Consider the following 17,259-nt stretch of genomic DNA (forward strand, 5'->3'; position numbering starts at 1 on the left):
TGTGGTCTCCAGTTATCGGCTGCCAAAGGTGCCTTTTTTTGAGTTAGTCACCACAAAAGAATATAGTGATTGTTCATGCAAAACGTATCGTGTATTTTTTTTTTTCACGGTCAAATTAAGGCACTGCGAAGCCACACTGATTTCTGGGTTATTCATCCCCGTCCTGCCAGAGGAAGGTGCAGCTCCCCCGCCGCGGCACCGTCCCCAGCGCAGGGTGACAAGGGGTCCCCGGAGCCGCCCGAGGGGGCCGTTTGTCCCCAGGTGAGAAGGGGAGAAGGTGGCAGCTCCGGCAGGGGACACGGGCAGGCCCGGGGAGGTGTCTGGGCTTCCCTGCGCGCGTGTAAAGGGGAGAGTGCCAGGGGGGTGCGCGCGGTGCAAGGGGAGGTGAGGGGAGTGCAAGGGGGTGCGGGCTGTGCGGGTGCCAGGGGGGTGTGCACAGCGCAAGAGGGGGTGCAGAGGGGGTTAGTGCAAGGGGGGTGCGGTGCATGGGGGTGCAAGGGCGCACGTGCAAGGGCGTTTAAATGGCGAGTGTGCAGGGCGGGCGGTGTGCGGGGGTGCAAAGGGGGGGTTGTGCAAGGGGGTGCGGTGCACGGGGGTGCAAGGGAGGGTGCGCACAGCGCGAGGGGGGTGCCGAGGGGGCAGCGCACAAGGGCGCGGGGGGGGGTGCCGAGGGGACCGGGCGCGCAGGGGGGGACGCGGAGGGCAGCGGAGGTGACGGCGCGGCGGCGGAGCTGGTAAACACGAGGAGGAGCGAGGGCGGAGCGGGGCGCCATTGGTTCCGCCGCCGGGCGCGGGCGGAGCGGAGCGGCGCGGGGCAGGGGCCGGGCGCGGCTGGGGCGCGAGTCGCCGCGGGAGCAGCGCGCACCGAGCAGCGGCAGGAGGAGGAGGAGGAGAGGGGGAGGAAGGCAGCGAAGCACCGCGGAGCGGCCGGCGCGGGGGGGCTCAGCCGTAAGCGCGGGGCGGGGGTGCGCGCGCCCGTGTCTCCTCCCCGCTCCGGGCCGCCCTTTGTGTCCGCCGGGCCGAGCCGAGCCGAGCCGGGCCGGGCCGGGTGGGGGCGGCGGGCGCGGGGCGGTGCCGGTGGCGGCGGCGGCGGGCGCGGGGCGGTGCCGGTGCCCGGCGGGGCGGGCGCGCGCCCGGCACAATGCCTATTGTGACGCAGCCGGCGGGCGCGCCAAAGCCGCGGCCAGACTTGCTGGGCTCAGCACTTCGGGCCGAACAATGGGGCCGGCGCGGGGGGGCCGGCGGCCGCCTCCGCCCGCGCCGCCCCCGCTTCTCTCCCCCCGCAGGCGGCGCGGAGCCCCCATGGCGAAGCCGGCGGGCGCGGAGCGGGAGCGCGAGGCCGGGCGGCTGCGGGGCGGCCCCCGGCCCGGGGCGCCCACGTCGCTGCCCTGGGCCGAGGCGGAGCCGCCCGTGGCGCCCCCCGCGAGCCCCGGGCCGTTCGCCACGCGCTCGCCGCTCTTCATCTTCGTGAGGCGCTCCTCGCTGCTGTCGCGCTCCTCCAGCGGCTACTTCTCCTTCGACGCGGAGCGGAGCCCCGCGCCCATGAGCTGCGACAAGGCCACGCAGACCCCCAGCCCGCCTTGCCAAGCCTTCAACCACTACCTGAGCGCAATGGGTAAGCGAGGTTTCCCCGCGCCGCCTTGCTGCCCCGCGCGCCGTGCTCCCTTGCGCGCTGCGACGCTCGGGTCCCCCTGTGCTGCCCGTGGCTTTCCCAGCACAGAAAACCCTTCCCCTGCTCCAAAGCTCCTTGGGGGCCGTTCCTGACCCTGCGGACCCAGCAGGGGAAGGGGTGGGCGGTGGGACAGGGAGGTGAGAGGCTGCCTTGCTTCATGCCACAAACACTGTCCCAGGATCCAGCGTGGGACGGGTAGCACCAGAGGTGGGAGAGGTGTTCAGGAAGTTGCTTTTAAAACTTGGCCTTTGGGGCGTTTCAGATGGACTGAACGGCTTTTATTTATCCCCTTATTTACTTTTAACCTGCGGCTGAGGTCTTCCCATCTTGACAGTGTAAAATAGATACCCGTGGAGATGCAGCGTGCAGCTTTCTAGTAGGAAAATAACGTACTGGATGCGGTTTGATTTCAAACATCTGGTTTTTGAGATTTTTTTTTTTTTTGGTGTTTCAATTTCATGCTTTCAAACCGTGCTCTGCTCCGAGATTTTCTCTCCCCCATGTTCCCCCTGGGCAATACAAGCTACCGAAGCGGTTCGTGTACCTGCAGGAGGGTTGCAAAACGCGACACCGGGGCCTGAGCCTGGCCCGGGGAATATTTCGGAATATTTCCGGGCAGCCGGAGCAGCGTGTGGATAATTTCTGCGTGCCCGGATCTGTGGGCTGAGGACCTGGGGGCTCCTCTTGGCCACCTCAGCCTAGAGGCTGTTGCCGGCGCTAGTTGGGCTTGCGGCGGGCTGGACGCTTGCCCGGGTTGCAAAGTATTGGGAGGTTTTGCAAGGTAGCCATTCCCACGTGGATAGTGCGGTCCACTCAGCGTACCTGCCCTTGAGGGGCTTGAAATGGCCAAAGGTTACCCAAGCGGGTATTCTGCCAGCAAATTTTATTTTATTTTATTTTATTTTATTTTATTTTATTTTATTTTATTTTATTTTATTTTATTTTATTTTATTTTATTTTATTTTATTTTATTTTATTTTATTTTATTTTATTTTATTTTATTTTATTTTACTGGAGTCATAGGGGAATAGGTAGGTTTCTGCTTGGGGAAAGCAAATAAAATTCGTGGCAGCAGGTGACTCCTGCTTCCCCATCAGTGGCAGCGCGCGCTGTGCTGGCGTTCAGGCTTGCTTGCGTGGTGAGATTTAATGCATTTGTTTTTAAATAAACTGCCGCGGCCAGGGTCACAAAGCTCCCGTTTCCGTTCCTGAACCTCAGATTGGTGTTTGACAACATCATCTCTAGCTGCTCGGGGTTTGTTTACATGGGGCTGAGCAGGTAAGGGCTCGAGTTCAAGCCTCTGATGATGGAGCAGGCACTACTGCAGCAAACTTGTTGAAATATTGAGCTGATGTCATCCTGCCGGTGTGATTAATTCTGCTTAATCAGAAGAAGGAGTGCTAAGAATGTGGCAGAAGCAAAGGGCGCTGGGCTAACTCGTGCACTGGTGATGCAGGGACTTCTGTTGATACCGTTTCTTGGTGCATAACAAACATCAGCTTTGAGCTTTATGTGATCAAAACATCTTTTTCTTTTTTTTTATAGTTAATGGCTGTGGTTACAGCTGCAAAGTGCTTACTGTAATATGCCCTTAGGAAAGATTTTCTGACATTATTGCAGTAATTACAGCTTAATGCTTGTTTCACAACCTTATGTAGAAAACACACATAGAATTACTAGACAAGGGTACTGGGGTTCTTCAGTGAAGATGGTCACAGCTATTTTTTAGCACTAAATAACATTTTTTTGCCAGTACTCCAGACAGAAATTGAAGTTTTCCCTAAGTTCCCGAGCTCCCGCTTTTCCATCCCTATGGAGAGCTCTGCGCATGCTGTTGAAATGATGGTTTTACTCGAGCCTTTGTTCTGTTATTGTTGCTAGGGGCATCATCCTAAACATCTATAAGCAACTGGAAAAATACGCCAGCTCTTTAAATGAGACCCTTGGCTACTTTCAAAGATGATTAAGCGAGAAACGTGAAGCTAGAGCGCGGTTTTATCCTTGTTCAGGGCCCGCAGGTCCCAGAATGTGCCGTACTGCTCGGCTCGCCTCGACGAAGGGGTAGGGAAGGGTTCAGGAGTTGCTAGAGGAGGATCTGGTGGATGATATCCCACGGATTCCGCGGGAATGTCTCTCATCCAAGGAGTGGAGGACCAAGTCTTTCAAATTCCCAGGGAAGAGCAGCCTTGGGAAGCTGTCGGGCTGGCATACGGCCCATATGTGCAAACAGGTTTTTAATGGTTTATCAGAGTAACTGCTGTGGCTCTGCAGTGCTTCGACGTGTTACGGAAGCAGATGTTAAGGGGTTTCTGCTTCATAAATGAAAAGATGAAAATTTAAGAAACTTTTCATTAACTCTATCCAGCACCCCAAAACACTATTAATTTCTCCTCGGTAGTTGGCACTTTTTTCACTAATGTCTCATGAGGAAGTGTTAATTTTCAGTTGTTTTGGCCCAACGGGTTGCTTATTCTCAGTGCTGTTTCTGCAGCTCTTCCTCGGTTCCGTAGCCTTGGGATGATGGTGAGTGCTGCTATTTCTCCGTGTGCTCCTGCCTGCACTAGGGCTGCCCAGAGCTGGTCAGTGGGTGTTGGAGGAGCACGGGCAGATTCTCTGCTGTCCCCCTGTGCAAGGACCTAGTGACAGATTTAAAAAAACCTTCTTAATTCTTCTGCTGTTCAGTGTTAAGTAGGAGCATCCACTTGGCAAGGCAGGGACCAAGGTTTGTGTTTGCGATATGATGCGCTTTGGTGCTCCTCGCCTGTTGGAATTGATTCCTCCCTAAGGAAACCAGTGCTATGCTTTTTTTTTGTTTAATTTTTCTGCATAGATTTCCTGGGATGAGAGGCACTCTTAAAATCAGGTGGGTCTTTGTTTTCTGGGCCATGGGTGCGGAGGGATCCCAGCTGAATCACTCTAGGGCACTATAGTGCGGGCTGTGAGATGAGCTTCTCCAGGATGCATAAGTAAAGTGGCATTTAATACTAAATGTAAGTGTTCTGCAGCAGGAACAGTTAGTGTGTCCAGGGTGTGATGGCAGAGCAGTGTTTTTAGCCTCTTTTGTGAGGAGCAGGAGAGCATTTCTGAGGAGCAGGTTCCCATTCTGCTCCCAAACCACCTCCTTGAAATTTCAGAGACCTTTGCTGACGTTACCAGAGGTCCCAATGCCGACCAAAAGCTGAAAACGGCCCTGCAAACAGCAAGGTAGAGGAGCTGAGCTTGGGAATTCAGCGATGCCTTCTAGCTGTAAGAACATCCCAACACCTGCAGTTGTGTAAGCAAGTGCTAATTAGCGCAGGAAGCCCCGTTCCTGGCACGAGCGCTCCGAGTGCCGCGGGGTGGGAGCAGGTTGCCGTTCGCTCGCTCCACACGGGCTGCTGGCAGAGCAGGAGCGTTGAGGTGTCAGCCAAGCAAATTGAGTTCCCGGCCTGACTGAGTTCCCTGGCGATTTGCAGACCCCGTTGCAAGAACCGCCGTTAAGGGGAGAAGACCTGGTGAGTGCTGCAAAGCCGAGAAGGTTTTTTTGGGGCAGCTTTTGCCAGGGTCTCAGCTGAGACAACTTTCCATCCTAGACAGCCCTGCTTGCCCAGGCAAATGCAGTGCTCAGGAGCCCTGCTCAGCCCTGCTGCAAGGTGAGGGGCGTTGGGGCCGTTGCTGCCCAGCGAGCTCATGAAATGATGCTCTCATGGCAATCTTAGCTTTTTTTGTTGGTGGTGGTGGCTTATTTAGAAGTTGGAAAGAGGAGGCAGGATGGCAATGTTGCCGTGAAATGAGGAATTTTACAGTGACAGGAAAGGGGAGCTCGGGCTCCTTGCTTGCAGGATGAGTGGTTGCAAAGGCTACATTTGCAGCTTTGTATCTGAGAAGGTCCAATTTGCTATGCTAGCATCTACTTTGAAAAGCCTTCTACTGCATCTTGTGCTGTCATTTAAAACGCTTAATCTCATTTCTCAGGAAAAAATAAGCAACAAAGAGCTGTTCTTGGATGAGGGATATAAAGCAGCTTGCTGTGCAAGGTTGGTCTGGTGTGTTAGGAAAGATGCTTGTGAGGGGGAGTGAAAGAGGAACAGTGATGAGCTCCCTTGGCCTTGCCAGGACCGTGAAGAAGTCCCTGATGATGAATCAAAGAGGTTTTGCTGGAGATCTGATGTTAGGAGAGAGATCTTCATGTTGCATCCTCCTGAGAAATGACAGAGGAGATGGATTTTCATGCTTTTGGATCTCCATCATTTGAAAGAAGTGAAACAAAAGCACCAGCATGTCCTGGGGTTGTGTTTTCTATTTTTCCCTCCAGCTTCTCTAGGAAACTGATGCTCTGCAGTCTTGTGTTGCTGGAGTGGATGCTTGAACTTCACGCGTTTCAGGCTAGTCAATACCATGTGTTTCATAGCTTGAACCAGTTTTTCCTGTCTCATTGAAACGTCCTGTCCAGTGTGTCTGCTGGTATCTTCCCTCCCTCCCATCCAGAAAGTGTCTTCCCAATCCAGCTTTAACCGAGTTGAAGGTCCAGCACCCAGGAATTTCTCCTGGTCGCCAGAAGAGGCCATAAAGATGCAAGAAAAATGTGCCAGAAGTGGTGACCCCCATGCAGAGCCATAGCAGTGAGAGCATGTGGGATTAAATGACCCGAGATAAGAAAACAGCCCTTCAGAGGGGCTAGAAGAGCTGCAGGCCTCAGCTCTTGATGGGAGCTGCTCAACTCTTTTTGTTTTCCCAAAGAGCAGCTTTATCTACAAGAGCAGGAGGTGCACGTGCAGGCTTTGTATATATTTTTCCTGGAGGTACTTGGAGCAGGTGCGTAGAAGTGATTTGTAAATGAGTTTCCTCTGTGCTATTCTGATCTTGGTGTGTTTTCCTGCCCTCCAGAAGAGGGGAAAGAAGTGTGAAGTTTTCGTGCTCTGTGTGGAACTGTTTTGCTTTTCCTCCAGCAGAGGAGGCAACAACCTGTGTGAAAATAAATAATAATGAACTGGCTCTTGTGAATAAAACCCGTGTTGGTAAACCCTTGTATAATGCCTCTGGCTTGACATGGAGCGAGGAAACAGTGCTTTCATGTAAACTCAACATGAAAGAGTCGGGGAAAACCCTGAGGCTGTAGCAGAAAGGCGAATTGAATGGGGAAACCTTAAACCAAGAAGCTGAAAATCTGTGTATGCCCAGAGTGGTGATGCCCTCCTTCCCTTCTGGAGGTCACCGGGCTCCTGCTTTTGACTTTACTCTTCCCTCTTCAGCGCTGGTAGGAGCGTGGGTCCCTTCAGTGCCTCCCGAAGGGATGCGGGACGTCTTCCTTTGCCCACGTCTGATACTTCTCTGCCTTCTCACCAGCTTCCAAGGACCTGCTCCAGCGTACGGAGGCGCTAGGGTTTCTCTGCAGAAGGCTCTGGCGCGCTCGGCCGGCTCTTACGGCCAACGTCTGCGCGTCTGATCTTGTTCTTGGAACTGGACCCATCTGACTTGCGGTGTAAAACGAGAGGCCGGGACTGCAAGGGGGAGCTCCAGCCCAAACCGCCGGCTTGGTAGAGCTGCGGGCTGCTGGAAGCAGGCCCTCGCGCTGGAAAGTGGGACACGGTGGTAGCCCTTTAGTTAGCGTTACTTGATACGTTTTTCTTAGGAACGTGCCGTTTCAGAGCTGCTAGTTTTCTCCTTGAGCTTCATGTGTATAACCTGCTGTTTCATCTGAAGCCATTTTCCAGTGTTTTTACAGAGAGGCTTTCTTGAGGGGGATTTGGGTTACAAAACTTGGAAGCTACAAGCCAAAACAAAAAGTTGTATCCAAAACATGGGCCAGTGATTTTGTTCGCGGTGCCAGCCTCCAGGCTGGAACAGCCTGTGAACTCAGACCTGCAGGTGGAAGGAAGCTGCTCAGGACGTGCCCAAGAAGTAGATCACCTGGGGTGCTGATGGCTCCATGGGGGGCACCCGAGACAGACGTCCTGGGGACGTTAGTGGCTGCTTGGGGCACTGCTGTGGCCCCTGTTTTCTCAGCAGCCAGGTGGTCTTGCTGTGCATCCCGAGAGAGGCAGGACAAGGTTGGGGGTCCTGGATTCACAGGATTTCCAGGTTCCAGCCGAGACCTGTGCGTGGGGAGAGAATTGCTTCGTGGTGTGTCCAGCCTTAGTGCCTGGGTGCCCCTGAGGCTCTTCCAGCCCTGTCCTCCTCATCCCCTTTATCTTTTCTCCACTGCAGCAACCTGCCCCTTCCCACTGAGCTTGGGGCAGGCTTGGTGGCACCCATCGGGACATAGGGCAGGATGGGCTGGGCCAGCACCGGCCGTGGGCACGTCGGAAGCCCCTCAGAGAGCTCCCAGACCTTAGCCAAAGCGCTTGACATTAGTTTCCAGCATCTAGCCTGGATCTCTCTTCCTGCTGTCATCTGTGCAGCACCCAACGCTTTATTGGCGGCATCAGCTTCAAGGGTGCAACGTTGGCTCGTGGGCCTGTCGCCCTGCGATGTTTCACGTGTACGGACAGGCGTCTCATCCCTTTGATCCCGGGTAAAGCCGTGCGTTGAAGCGGCCCCGTCCGCGCAGGTCCGAGCCATGTGGCGGCAGTGACGTTTATCTGCAGCTCATCCCATGCATGATGCCGCAGGGGCGATGCGTGTGGTGTATCCACATGAGAAGAGCTCGCTGGCTGCTCCAAGGACATCCTCAGGAGAAGGAGGTCTTCTCTAAGGCATCTTCCCATGTCTTGGATGCTAACCCCGATGCTCAGTCTAGGTTTCTGGGTTCGTTTGATACCTGAGGAGTGAGAGGTGGCATCACGCTGGGATGCTGCTTGGTGAGCAGAGCATTGGCTCTTGGTCTTGGGGTAGAGACAAGAGAGTCTGGCCCAAGCGAAGGTTTGTGTTTTGTGGTGCCCATGCAGCTCGTGCCCCTTGGCTGAGGTGATGCCATCTCCTCGCTTCCCAGGAGCCGCTTCCAGCATGGGAGGAAGGAGCAGGGGCAGAGCCTGTGCCCGGCTCAGAGCCGCTGGTTTGACCCGTATGACTCGCTTAGGTTGTGCACATCCAGCAAAGCGTTCCGTGCCCAGGCAAGCCTCAAAGAAACTCTCCGTTTCCTATGGGAAACGGGGTCCGCTCTGCCAGCGATTGGAGAAACGACGAGTCCCGAAACGTCCCTGGCAGCCCGGGATCTTCCCTTCCTTTTTTCTCTCTCTCTTTCCTCCTGTGTGGCGCGTCCTGCCGCGCCTGGGATGGCGGCGCGGGGGCTCGCGAGGGCAGCGCGAGCTCGGGAAGTTCCTCTGACGGCTTCTGCAACCCGTTATGACTGGCCGCTCTTTGACGCTGCGATCTGGCGGCGCCGCAGAAAGTCCTTTCTGAAAACCTCAGCCTGATTTCGCTCTCAACCACGGAACCGTGATATTAATTTCTCGACCGCCGGAGCTGCTGTCACCCGAGGCTCTGGCGGAGGCCCGCGGGGCCGCCGCGAGGCGGAGGGCGAGCGGGGCCGCGCGGGTCGCCCGCCTCGGCCCCGGCGGCTCGCGCGGCGCCCGGTCCTCGCCGCCGAGCAGGCCGAGGGCTTTGCTGAATGAAATCCAGCGGGATGGATCCGGCAGTGCCTGCTGCAGCCTTCCCAGGGCACTACTACAGCGTGAAAACAAAACAGCGCTCCGAGCCAAGCCACCTTCGTTTGGCTCGGAAATAAATTTTCCAGTCAGTTTGGAGCCAGACACTTATTTAATTTTTTCATTTTTTTTAACCGCGCTACTAATCCTTTGAATATTTTGAGATTGGAAGCTGGTTGTATTCCCCTGCGATTCCCTCCTCAGGTTTTGGGCCAAGTTTGTGAAACGCTCGTGCTTTGTGTGGGTTTGGGTTTGTTTTGTTTCGGTTGAAGGCCGCAGCTCGTGCCCGCCAGCGCAGGTAACGCGCGGGGCCTCGGATGCGTCGCGGGCTCTTGGGGTCGTGCGCCCATTTTATCATTTGTTACTTTATTATTCGAAACTTCTTAAAATGGAAACTCGAGTGGTTGGTTAGGTACAGTTGAGCGTGACTGATGTATTAGTTCTTTTTTTTTTCTCTCTCTTTTGTAAGCCCAGTTCTGTTTTCTGAACTGGTTTGGAAGGTCTGGTTTGTTTTCTATTTAAACTCTGGAACGTAATATTTAGAAGAAGAAAGTTCCAGTTCTTTAGCAGAGACAAAAACTCCTTAGGTTTGCTCTGCGAGCAGCTTCTCTGCATATAAATCAAATTGTGGCTCGCTTCTTAGCGCGACAGTCATTTTCCTCTCTTTCTTGGAGTCAGAACCATTTGGGGAAGAAACGTGAGAATTCACTTAAACTATCAAGACAGTGGTTTGGTGAGGTTAGAGCAGAAATTGCTGCCTGTGCTTGCAAGAAAGCAGAACTATTTATGAAGGAGAGAAAAAGGTGGTTTTGCTGAGGAAAGAAATCGGAGGGTAGCAGTTACCTATGCGGGAATGCAGGGGCTGCTTTTGATCTTGGATATGCCCTGTGGCCACCTACCCTACTAGGGGTGCAAAAATTTATCTCTTCCTGCTGTCCAAGTCTGGGATTTCAGGCTGTTTTATGCAATTTGGAGGCAAATCTTTGCCCACGTCACTTGACCGGTCTTCGATGTGAGCAGAACCCCATCTAGGCACATCTTGGAGCTGCTTCAGCCTGTCGTGGGCCGTTTCAGAGAAGAGCAATGCTTGGAGAAGTGCAAGGAGGAAGCTGAATGAAAGCCCGTCCTGCTCTTGCCTTGTGCAGCGAGATGTGAAATACTTGACGCTTGAAGTGTCCATTAACAAGGTCCCCAGGTGAAGGGGTATTTGTGGCTCTGAGAAAGCTGAGGGAAGTCCTCTTGGACCCGTTTGCTTCCTCCACATTTCCCCAGTAGCAATTTCACTTTGGAGCATAGATGCCATTCAGTCTGACTCAGCCTGTGGGCGAGTTGACCCCATGGTGGTGGCCCTCATGATAACTCCCTGTAGCATTCCCTTGCGGGCCCATGTCCTTCAGCCCATAGAATCATAGAATGCTTAAGGTTGGAAGGGACCTCTAGAGGTCCACGTGCCCATGATGTTTCCACGGTGCCGTGCAAACGTCGTTGTCATTAAGAGGTATGGGGAGAGCTTCTGGGCGGATGGGCTCAGCTTCTAGGAGAGGTGCCTCTTTCTTGATGATTTTCATGGGCTGAGGAGGCCGTTCGTGTCTCTTGCATGCAGGTTCGCTGGTTATTATTTACTTATTTATTTATTTATTTATTTCTTGTGCAGCTTCCAGGTGGCGGTCTCAGTCGGTAGCAGAAGATATACAGCCAGAAATATGGATTGCACAGGAACTGCGGCGCATTGGCGACGAATTCAATGCCTCCTATTGTCCGAGAAGGGTAACTTGCAGATTTTTTCTTTTCCGTTTCTTTCTGCGCAATCCCTAGAAGGGACTGGAAGTGAATTCTGTAGCAAATGTTTCATTCACTCGGGTGTACAGGGGGATGTGCAGGGTGGTTGTGTTTGCTTGGACGTGTGGATGCGCTGCCTGTACTGCGGAGTCATTTGCCATTACAGTCGTTAAAGAAATTCAGAATAACCTTTAAATCAGGCTTGAAGTTTTCACATATAAAATGCATGGTTTTATTCACAGCATTGTAAGCCAGTAGAACATGCTCTATTGCTCTTTTAGGACTGAAGTTGTAGATAATAAGGAAAAAGTTCTAAAAAACTACAACAACCTCTCAAAGTTTTATATCTTGGCATATTTTTTTTGGAATGAGAAGTTCCCTGGAAAGGGTACCTGCCAGGAGCTGGGGAGCAGGCACATGTGGGGACCAGGTGACAGGGTTTTGGACGTGGGCAGCATGGGAAAGCTGCAGGTTTCTGTGCTCACCTACCTGCCTGGTTCCTCGTGATCGTGTAGGTGGAAAATACAGTCACAAACATGAAATGGAGTCTGATCTGACTGCTTTTTTTTTTTTTTTCTTCATAAAGAGTGTGAGACTGCTGTTTTTTTGAGACATGTATTTGGAGCGTTGTAAACTCCTACCTATGTGTTGCAACAAAACTAGGTGGAACTAACACCTTCCCCCCCCAGCCCAAATCAGCGCAAAGAGAAGTGAAGCAACAGCAGTTTTCCCAAAGTTAGCAAGTCTAACCCACCCGTCTGGCGTTACAACGGCTGCGTGTTGGTGCCTGTGGTTTCCAATCCCCCAGCGTGTCCTGTGATCAGTAGCAGCCCGTTCCGTGCCCGCGGTGACGAGCTCGCTGCCCGGATCCTTATCCGGCCTCCCCGCGCCGTGAGTCACGCCGCTCGTTTCTTCACCGTTCCGTGGATTCACGTTGTCGTCCTGCAGAGGTTTTCCCCCAAAACGGGGCCAGGTCGTCTCCGGCTGCCCTGCTCCGTGCAGGATCTTCCCGGGCTGCCTTGCTGCTTCTCTGTCTGGTTTTATCCCTGTGAATCCTCATTTTTTCTCCCAGGTGGAGTGGGCACATGCTTGGCCTGGCTGTGCCACTGATGCAAGCGAAGGTTTAGGTCGTCTTTGAGCGGCCTGAGCTGTTCTCCTCTCTCTGGGGCTTTCTTCCTTCTCCTTCCCGTGTGCGTTGAGCAACCTGCTTGGTTTCTCTTCATCCATGAGCACGTTCAGCTGCATCTGTCGTGTGCAGGAAGCTTTTGCCAGCATCTTGCTCTGCCGTCTGGCACAGCTTTTACTGTGAGCCCTACTCCCTTCCTGGACAAATCTCTCCAACGGAGCAGGAAGCCCAACCTGTAACAGCTTGGTGATAACCTGCATCCCATCCAGACCTGACCCATCCGCTCTCAGCCAGCTCCTCTTGCTGCAAAACACCCGATTATTGGTGCAATGAACAGCCTTTTCATTGCAAAGCAAAACATCTATCTGATGAGGGATGAGTGCTCAATACCTTCTGCTAGCACTTCGAAGTCCAATGTGGAAGTCCAATCTCTTGTTTTCTTGTCTTACCCTCAAACTCCAGTCATCTTCCTGGCCCTTGTTTTCCTCACAGGTGTGGGAAGGGTGTTTGCTGCATGGGCTGGGTTTGGGAGGTGAAATTGGTGGTGCAGATTCTGGAAAAAGTTCTTCATCATAGGTGGTGGAGATGTGAGTAAGGTGGTTCTCGGGGTTGCATCTTCTTGCTCTCATACTCCTAGTCACCCACTGAAGCTCCTTTGAGTTTCCTGGGGTGGGATTATTTTGTTTTAATTCTTTTTCCCTCCGTTGAAACGAGGAGCCTCTGTGATGGGTCCGTTGCTCCTGCCCATGTGGTGTGAGGACTGGAGAAGCCGGTTGTGGAACACGATGTTTCTGCAGCTCTGATTCAGGTCGAAAGCAGCATCGTTCCCTGTTGTCCCTTAAACAGACGCCGGTGGTGAACTCTTGTCATCCTTTATTTTCCATAAGAGTGAGTTTTGGAACATTTAAGCGATTGTGGATTTGTTGCACAATGCACAGGAATATTGCCTCTGGAATAGGTGTCTTCTCCTCCATCCATCTGTCCTGCCATTTAGGAAAAAAGACAAGTCGAAGCTGTCAGATAGGTCAGTGCACCTGAAGTGCTGCTGGTTCTGCAGCCGTGGGGTTTCCTCCCTGTGTTGTAGCTCTGGCTCCTTGGGTTGCTCCTGGTTTGCTCCATAACACGGAGGCCGAGGAGAATTCATCACCTTGGGCCACGCGGTTGTGTCTTCTCCTTCCATCATGGGACCAAGCTGCCCGGCAAGGCAGAAGAGTCTCCTTTTTGCTGCCTTATTTATTTATTTAATAAAATTTGGGTGCTTTTTTGTGACTTTTTTAGGGTTTTCTTTTTTCCTTTTCTATATGTTTTTCCCTTGCCTTGCTCTCTGCCTCATCGGCTTAGCCGGGGGGAAGAGTTTGCATCTTGGTGTAAAACACCCCGATTTCTGCTCTGACCGTTTGCATCTCGGAGCCCAGTTTCTGCCCTTCTCCAGGGCACGTGTGGCCGTGACTTTGCAGTGCTAAACACAGCCCGAGTTGAGTCGTTTGCAAACGGGGAAGGAAAGGGGGTGACGTCTGGGCTTCTCTTCTGCAATTTGCAGCACTTTGGGGTGCTGCCCTTTTTGCCGTTGCTGATGGACCAGGCGTGGGCATCTGGAGCATGAAAAAAGGGTGCAAAGTATTTGTTAGATACCTCTCCAAGGTGATTCCTATATATATATAAATAATTAATAATAATTAAGAAAAAAAAAGCTGTGAATTCTCCCTGTTTTCCCAGCTTTGCCCAGGGCGAGTGTTTCACCACGCAGCCAGAGGTGTGTGGTCTCCTCTCCTCCAAAGCTTGGGGGCTTATTTATTTATTGGACTCAAGGAAAGGTGCTAGCTGAGAGTTTGGAGGTGGTATGGGGTTTTCTTTGCATGTTTTCATTCTTGTTGCTTTTTTCAACAAGTCCGGAGGACCATATTTATGTTTCCATGTCCCTGTTTGAAGGAAATAATAGAGTTTGGGGGGTGAGAACCAAGCGATCCTGTAACTCTAGAGGGAAAAATCACAGTCTGAGGCTGAGAGCCTAGAGAGACTTGGAGAATACCCTGTTGCCTCCTCTCATTTTTCCTTCTCTACCAGGACCATGAACTACCATTTATGTGTAGGAGAAAACCTTATCACCAGTTTTCTCTGAGGGCATTAGATGCCATCAAACTAGTTAGGCAGACTCTGCACCTTTTGAGAGAAATGGGATGGAGATGTCCAATGCGTTGGTGTCAGTAGTGATTGGGAGTCCTCCCTCAATAACCATGTTTTGTGTCCTGGTAACCTAGAAGCTGTGGTGTTTTTCTATCCTATCAAGTTCAAAACCAGAAATAATATTGGCAAGTTCAGGGGATAATGTGTTGTCTTTCCTCTATAAGAGCTCCCTGAGTGGCTCCTCTTTTCATCATCACCCCAATACTAGAGTTGTTCTAGGATTGCAAAGCAGAAGGAACTTCTCTTTGTTGCCCGTATGGCATCGCACAAGGGACTGTAGGTCTGATATTAAAGTCGCTTTTACTCTTTTTTTTGTCTTTTTTTTAGGGTTTCTTGGATAATCGCGCGGGCAATCCGCAGGTCGTCATTCTGCGCCTCCTGCATTACATCATCCGCCTCATCTGGAGGATGCAGTGAGCACCGCGCGCGGTGCAACACCCAGAGACTTGTCTCCTTGCGCTGAAAACCGGCGAAGAACAAGCAGCAGCGGGTCTTGTCCGTGCCCTGGACAGGCGGTTTGGAAAACTTCCTTCCTCCAAGGACATCCCGAAGGTGCCGTGGTCGCCGTCGGCGGAAACCCGCACGTTGGCTGCTGCTTCCCGTGTGTTCTTGGGTGGCACTGGAGGCACCCGCCTCGCCAATGGACCTATTGGAACTCTCTGAAGCAGGATTTTGTCTGAGAGTGGTGTTTACTGTCTTTCTCTTGAACTCTTTATTTTTTTATACATTTTTTTTTTTTAAGATTGATCTCAGAGAAAATGCTCTGCAGATATTGAATCACTTTTCCGTCATTCCTGGAAATCTGTAGGCTCATCTTGGATCTATCCTGCAGCGGAGAAGACTGAGCCAGCCGATCTGCAGAGCTGCCTTAGTTTGTATTACAAATATTACTGTGCATTCATGCAGCCCCGTCCTTCCCTTGCCCTCGTCAGGGATGGGATGTGGGTCTCCCTCCTTCCCAAGTGTTTGCCTGCAAGGAAGAGGCTGCTGGAGGAAGGGAGATGGATTTAAATCAGCACTTCATTCATCTGTAAATACCTAATATAACGCCAAATCAAATCCTATTTGCATCATGCAAATAGCCTATTTCCTGCTGACTGATTTTTTTTTTCTTTAAATGTTTTTATTCTCTTTTTTAATGCTGAAATTCCAGATTTTAACTGTCAGATTCTTAGGGTCCAAAAAAGAAAAAAGAAACCCCACAACCAAACCAACCAAACAAACCCCAATCCACCAGATTGCCTTTTTAGAAGTTTTTTCTCTGAATTGTGTGCGTGAAGACGCTCACGTATTGTATGTTATATATAATATACAGTGTTGATCACTTTGGATAATGCAGCAATAAAGTGTTCTTGGAGATAGGTTAAAACATATACCCAAGCCCTGCAGTTCTGCACCCGGAGGTGAAGGGTCCTACTGCATAACTTCAGGAACTGTTTTCAGCAGTGGTCAGCATGTTGCTGTTGAACCCAAGATCTTTTTTTTTTGAACATTTTGCAAGTTTTCTGAGGTCACGTTTGTGTTGGACGCGTCCGGGGTGCCAGGAGACACCGTCCCAGAGCAGTGTGGAGCAGCATGGGGATGAGCAAACCGGGGTGAAGAACATGGGCCGTTTTTGCGTGGTGGGACTCCCATGTGCTCCTTTACCATGGTACAAACCCGCCCGGGCCCCCGGCGCGCTGGAGTGTTGAGTCTGGAGACCCTGTGGCCGTGAAGGTGGTTCAGGAGCTCCACACGAGGCCCGGGGTGGCGTGGAAAGAAGCGGGTCCATCTCCTCGTGCCTGCTGAGCGCCGGATCCCGCTCCGTGGAGGCCTTCCTGGGCTCGCTGGTTCATCCTGAGCTGCTGTGAACGTCGAAGGAGCCGTTGCTTCTGCAGCCTGCGTATCTATGCACAAACGTCCTGTCTGCCTTCAAAACTGTCCGCTTTGGCTCGTGTCGGTGGCTCCCGTTCCCTGAAAATGACTTCCAAATCCCCCCTGTTTTATTTCTGGTTTCACCAGCACCATAGAAGGAAAAAGGAGGAAAAAAAATAAACCCAACTCCAAGCTGGTGGCAGTTTTTCTGCTGTGTTGCAATATAGGGAGAAACCATTCCGAGTGCCATCATGTTGTTTGATAGTATTTTAAATGATAGATAAAACCAGGCAATCTGAGCTCTTATCTGTCCAGTAGGCGAAAGGCCTCCTGGTAGAAGTGTAGGGCCGTGCTCCTTCCCTTGCACTTGTGGGGAGGATGAAGGAGAGATGATCCGAAAGGTCTTCTCCAACCATAATGATTCTGTGATTTGTGTTTTGGAGGGTTCTGCAAGAGAGACATCTGTCCCAGGAGCTGGCCTGGGGCCAGAAGATATTTAGGGGGAAAGAGGTGGATGAAAAACAGCTCATGGCCTTGGCTGGAGGTGGAGGAGCCGCAGGGCCGTAGCTTAGGGCAGGTTCTTGCTGCCACCGTGGTGTCCCTTGGGGCTCATAGCACGTGCTTAGAGAGCTGTGGTCGATCCACAGTCTTTCGGCACATCCTATGAGCACGGGAGCATGGAGTTATGTTTAATAAAAGGTAAGAAAACCAAGCTTTTTCTCCATGGAGCCACCACGGGTAAAAAAAAGTGCGTTTTGGGGGCCCGCAGCGAGAATGTGTGTCCTGTCCGTACACCAAAGAAGCGAATCCTTCCCGCCGCGGCGCGGAGCACTTTATTCCCGTCCTCCGGAGCCCGTTCAGCCCACGAGCTGGCGGGATGGACCTCATGCAGCCTTGCAGCAGGCTACAAGCCCTCCAAAAGGAGTAAGGAAAGAGATACATGAGTTATGTGAATGGTTGGGGGAAAGAAAGGCAAACAGTGGCCCTGCTAAAGAGTAATCGTGAGAGAAGCAGCCCCTAAAAATAGGCTTTATGCCTTCAAAACAACCACAGGAGTTGTGAGGTTTATATATATTTAT

The 17,259-nt window shown here is 52.2% G+C and overlaps 1 protein-coding gene across 1 annotated transcript; it reads left to right on the plus strand.

Moving 5' to 3' along the window:
- The first annotated feature begins 1,218 nt into the window (after positions 1 to 1,218).
- On the plus strand, positions 1,219 to 14,782 carry BCL2L11 (BCL2 like 11). Its single transcript, XM_088521291.1, has 4 exons — positions 1,219 to 1,624; positions 3,353 to 3,358; positions 10,892 to 11,004; positions 14,654 to 14,782. Exons 1-4 carry the CDS (start codon positions 1,219 to 1,221, stop codon positions 14,741 to 14,743), a joined length of 615 nt encoding a protein of 204 aa, XP_088377417.1. The 3' UTR covers positions 14,744 to 14,782.
- Positions 14,783 to 17,259: the final 2,477 nt, after the last annotated feature.

This window comes from Tinamus guttatus, unplaced genomic scaffold, assembly GCF_059628265.1.
Source record: "Tinamus guttatus ecotype Peru unplaced genomic scaffold, ASM5962826v1 Tinamus_guttatus_pri_ptg000116l, whole genome shotgun sequence".
NCBI classification, from domain to species: Eukaryota; Metazoa; Chordata; class Aves; order Tinamiformes; family Tinamidae; genus Tinamus; species Tinamus guttatus.

Coding starts and splice junctions, on each gene's coding strand:
- BCL2L11 (XM_088521291.1), top strand. CDS start 1,219: ATGGGGCCGGCGCGGGGGGGCCGGCGGCCGCCTCCGCCCGCGCCGCCC. Junction 11,005..14,653: donor CCTCCTATTGTCCGAGAAGG/GTAACTTGCAGA, acceptor TCTTTTTTTTAG/GGTTTCTTGGATAATCGCGC.